The sequence below is a fragment of the Terrapene carolina genome, unplaced genomic scaffold, assembly GCF_002925995.2.
Source record: "Terrapene carolina triunguis isolate 2854851 unplaced genomic scaffold, T_m_triunguis-2.0 Scaffold53, whole genome shotgun sequence".
Lineage (NCBI taxonomy): Eukaryota > Metazoa > Chordata > Testudines > Emydidae > Terrapene > Terrapene triunguis.
Window position 1 is genome coordinate 308746 of NW_020664404.1, and position 4114 is coordinate 312859.

At 64.3% G+C, this 4114-nt stretch overlaps 1 protein-coding gene across 1 annotated transcript in view; it reads left to right on the plus strand.

Annotated features, from left to right (window-relative positions):
• The first annotated feature begins 283 nt into the window (after nucleotides 1-283).
• CAPG (capping actin protein, gelsolin like) overlaps nucleotides 284-4114 on the plus strand; it is an 8939-nt gene continuing 5108 nt past the window's right edge. Inside the window, exons 1-5 of the mRNA XM_024211676.3 lie at nucleotides 284-803; nucleotides 2292-2326; nucleotides 2569-2741; nucleotides 3216-3370; nucleotides 3670-3837. Of these exons, the coding sequence (XP_024067444.1) occupies nucleotides 540-803; nucleotides 2292-2326; nucleotides 2569-2741; nucleotides 3216-3370; nucleotides 3670-3837 (795 nt within the window). The 5' untranslated portion in view covers nucleotides 284-539. The remainder of the gene's footprint in view (nucleotides 804-2291; nucleotides 2327-2568; nucleotides 2742-3215; nucleotides 3371-3669; nucleotides 3838-4114) is intronic.

The window sequence follows — 4114 nt, forward strand, 5'->3', positions numbered from 1 at the left end:
GTGGGTCGGGAGTGAGGGGCACTGGCAGCGCTGGGGGTGGGGCTCAGGACTGGAATAGCAGGATGCAAAGGCGGTACGAGCCCATTGAGGGCCCGGAGCAGGAATATTCCCCCTCCCCAACACATAACACATACTAATAAACTTGTTATCCAGTCCACGTTCAATGAAATGAACAGTATTGGAAAGAAATAACAATGAAACTAAATCAACGGTGTCTGGCCTTCATTAAAAGCGACGTCGCCAGCCCTTTTTCGATGCAAAGTCGCCAATCACGTCATTGCACAATGGTTGTCTTTCGAAAGTGTTTCTCAACTTGGGGGTTGTGGCCCTCAGGGAGGTCGGGGGACGGGTTTAGGCGGGGTCGCAAGTGGAGGGCCTGCGTTAGAAGGTGGGAAGCAGGGCCATTGCCCAGGGCCCCTCTGGCCGGGGCTGAAGCATGTAACTTAGCTTCGCTGGGCTGTATTTTCAGATCTGTTTGAAAACCGTTTTTAAAATGAGTAAAATACTAACCCAGGCCAGTGCTTCTGACAATAACACTAATGAAAAGCGAATGGAGGCCCCCCTTGAGCTGCCAATTGCTGAGTCTCCTTACGCCCAGCACGGCATTGGCAGGGTGGGGGGCAGGTCAGGAGTCAGACGAGTCACTGGCCCAGCAGCGCCGGATTCTCTTTCTCCCCGGCAGCCACAGAGAAGCGAGTTGCTGGAGAGGAACAGGGTGTGGGCGAGGGATGGCCCCTCCCAGGAAATCTGATTTTAAACTCCTGTGGCTTAAGGTTTTGCAGTACAGGCTGACGACTCCCCCGGTGAGTAACTTTGCTCCTCTGCTGCCTCTTCCTGTTTGTCGCAGGCCTGGTTAGGCAAGGGGAAACCTTCCAGTTGTGGTGCAGTAATTGAGCGTGAGGGGGTGACCCCTTCTTGTGCAGGGCTGGGACCCAAGCAGGGGATCAGGGCTGGCTTATCCAGGCAGAGGGTCCATAAGTGTTTCCTGGCAGCCTAGCTTGTTGGTTCAGTTAGCTACCTCTAGCTGAATCCCCGGGCAGACGCCTCTCCGGTGTGTGCCCCCTCCTCTGTCATTTACAGGGCGCTCAGCACTGGAGCCCGACTCCCCCAGGCCAAGCAGGATCAGGGCAAGCGTCCCCCGCTGGGCCTTGTCCCAGTCAGGAGGGACTCGGGTTGCTAGTTTGGGTTGGCCGTATTCCTGGAGGTTGCGTCCCATGACATAGTCCTGGAGGGCTGGCAGCACTAGGCGGGATGGGAGGTCGGTCCCCGGACAGCTCTACCCTGTGCTGAGGCTGCCGACAAGGGGGCCAGCTGCAGGGACGCGCCCGGGTTTGGGGGCGGTTGGCCTGGCTTGCAAAGAGGGCAGGATCCATCACTGCCGGGGGGCACTGTCCGGCGGGCGGCTCGGCCAGCCCTGAGCGGGGCTTAGCCAGGGCTCCGGGGCTCGGCCGCCCCTGCTGTCAGCAATGCAGCGCTTTGCATCACAGGCCAGGCTGCGCCACCTCGTCAGAGCGGGGATTTAGTGGTGAGCCTGGCATCCGTGCCCTTCTGGGGGCTGCAGGCAGCCACTGGCTCCCAGGCTGTGCAGCTCGGGGATGGGCATAAAGCCAAGAGCCCCAGGTTCGAATCCAGCTCAGGAGGGACCCAATGGGCAGGCGGGGATCGGCTGGGCCACGCAGAGGGCACCAGGAGGCAGGGGTGCTGGTGGGAGCGGGTGTGGGGAGCTGACTCTATGGCTGGCAGCCGTCCCGTCTCGGCAGGATGCGTGCGGAGGAGGCAAACGGCTGGGAGATAAACAAGCCTTCGGCGCGGAGCTGGGCACAGGCCCCCCGAGGGCGGCTGGGGCGGCAGGGAGGCGGGTGAGAAACGCGACACATGATTGACCACAGTGGGCTGTGAAGTAACAGGGAGTGTGAGAGGATGTCAGAGCCCCCAGGGAATAACACACAGCACACCCAGCCCCGCCTCGCCATGGCCAGCGCTGAGGGGTGAGGGGGGCGGGGCTGCTTTCTCTGGGCCAGCACCCACCCTGACACGGGGGTCCCTGCACCCACATGCCCAGCCCCACCTCCTCCTTCCTCTGCCTGGCTGGGGATGACTCAGCAGCAGCCAAACCAGTTCTGTTACCTTCTCGGTGTGCAGGCCGGGAGGGGCCCGTGGCCCCCAGCCCAGCCACGGGGCAGGAGCCCTCGCCCACCGGCATGGCGGGCACCTCCTGGCCAGGGAGCCAGGGTGTGCCCGGCCCTCTATCCACCCGGCCCTAATGCTAACCAGCTCCTCTCTCTCCCCAGGGCCCTGACACCATGTACACAGCGATCCCCAAAAGGTACCGAGCCAGTCGCCCCGAGTCCCCCCAACCCCTGGATTTACCCCTAACTCCTGCCCCACACCCCTCCTCACCTGGATTTTCCACAGCCCCTCCCCATCCCCTGGAGTTACCCCCATCCCCTCCCCCACACCCATCCTAATCTGGATTTACCCCCATCCTGCCTCTCCCACCCTCAGCCCCTCCTCCCCAGCCCTCGCACCCCTCTCCGCATTCACCCCAGCCCCTTTTCACTCCGGCAGCGGCTCCCCCTTCGATGCCTCGGTGAACCAGCCAGGCCTGCACATCTGGCGGGTGGAGAAGATGAAGCCGGTCCCGGTGCCGGCAGAGTCCAAGGGCATCTTCTACTCGGGGGACTCCTACCTGGTCCTGCACAACGGGCCGGAGGAGCAAGCCAACCTGCACATCTGGATCGGTAAGAGCCGGCTCTCCGGCATGGCGGTTCGGGCTCCCGGCCAGCCCTGTGGGGGGAGGCAGCCTGGAGGGGAGAAGCGGGGTGCTGGGGCCATGGCCCAGCTGAGGCTGCCGGCACCCTGGGCCATGCCCGCCCCGCTGAGGAAGGGAGATTTGCCCCCTCATGAGCTGGGGCAAGGTTCCCCTGACAGCGCCAGTGAGCCAGGTTCCCGGCCAATGGGAGCTGCGGAGCTGGTGCTCAGGGTGGGGGCAGCACATAGAGCCCCCCTGGCCGTCCCACCGGGCAGGGAGCCTGCCAGCCTTGCACCAACCGGACTTTTAACAGCCCGGTCAGCGGTGCTTACCAGAGCAGCCAGGGTCCCTTTTTGACCAGGTGTTCTTATCAAAAACTGGACACCTGGCAACCCTCGGCGCCGGGGCCCCTGCCAGCCGGGTGGCAGCTCAGCCGTTGCTATTCCTCCCCCGCCGCGCCCAGGCCAGAGCTCCTCACGGGATGAGCAGGGGGCCTGCGCCGTGCTCTCCACCCACCTCAACACCCTGCTGGGCGAGCGGCCCATCCAGCACCGCGAGGTGCAGGGCAACGAGTCCGACGTCTTCATGGAGTACTTCCCCCACGGCATCAAGTACCAGGTACCAGGGAGGGGCCCGCCCCAGATCCCCAACTGCCCCCCAGCCCCGGCCTGCCCCGTCTGACCCCCTCCCCAACCCCAACCCTGACCTGACCTGTCTGACCCCTCACCATCACCCCAGGCCTGCCCTGCTTCCCTCCCTTGACCCCTTAATTGCTCCCTTTGCCACGGGTCAGCCCCTGCCTCCCCTCCCTCCCCATCCTGACCTGCTCCATCTGCCCCCCTCCCCCTGACCCCAGCTAGTCCCCGTGCTCCCCGCCCGGCTGGCGCTCAGGGCCCCTCTCTGTCTCTGCCCCTCAGGAGGGCGGTGTGGAGTCCGCCTTTCACAAAACCCAGTCCAGCCAGGGCTCCGGGCCCATCCGCAAACTCTACCAAGTGAAGGGCAAGAAAAACATCCGGGCCACCGAGCGGGAGCTGAGCTGGGCCAGCTACAACACCGGGGACTGCTTCATCCTGGACCTGGGCGACGTAAGACCGCACCGGGGGCAGGGGCCTGGGCGGACACAGGGGATGGAGGGGATTGGCCAGGGCAGGTGACGGGTGCATTAGCACCCAGGGGTGGAGGGGGATCGGCCAGGGTGAGTAGTGGGTGCATTAGCCCCAGGGGTGGGGATGGACTGGCCGGTGTGCGGGGGCTGGGTGTGCATGGGGCAGGCAGGCAGAGGCACTGGCGGGTGACGGCGTTGGCATTGCTAGGGGGGTAGCAGGGAGGTTGGCAGGCAGGGGCTGAGGTAGGTAGGCCGGG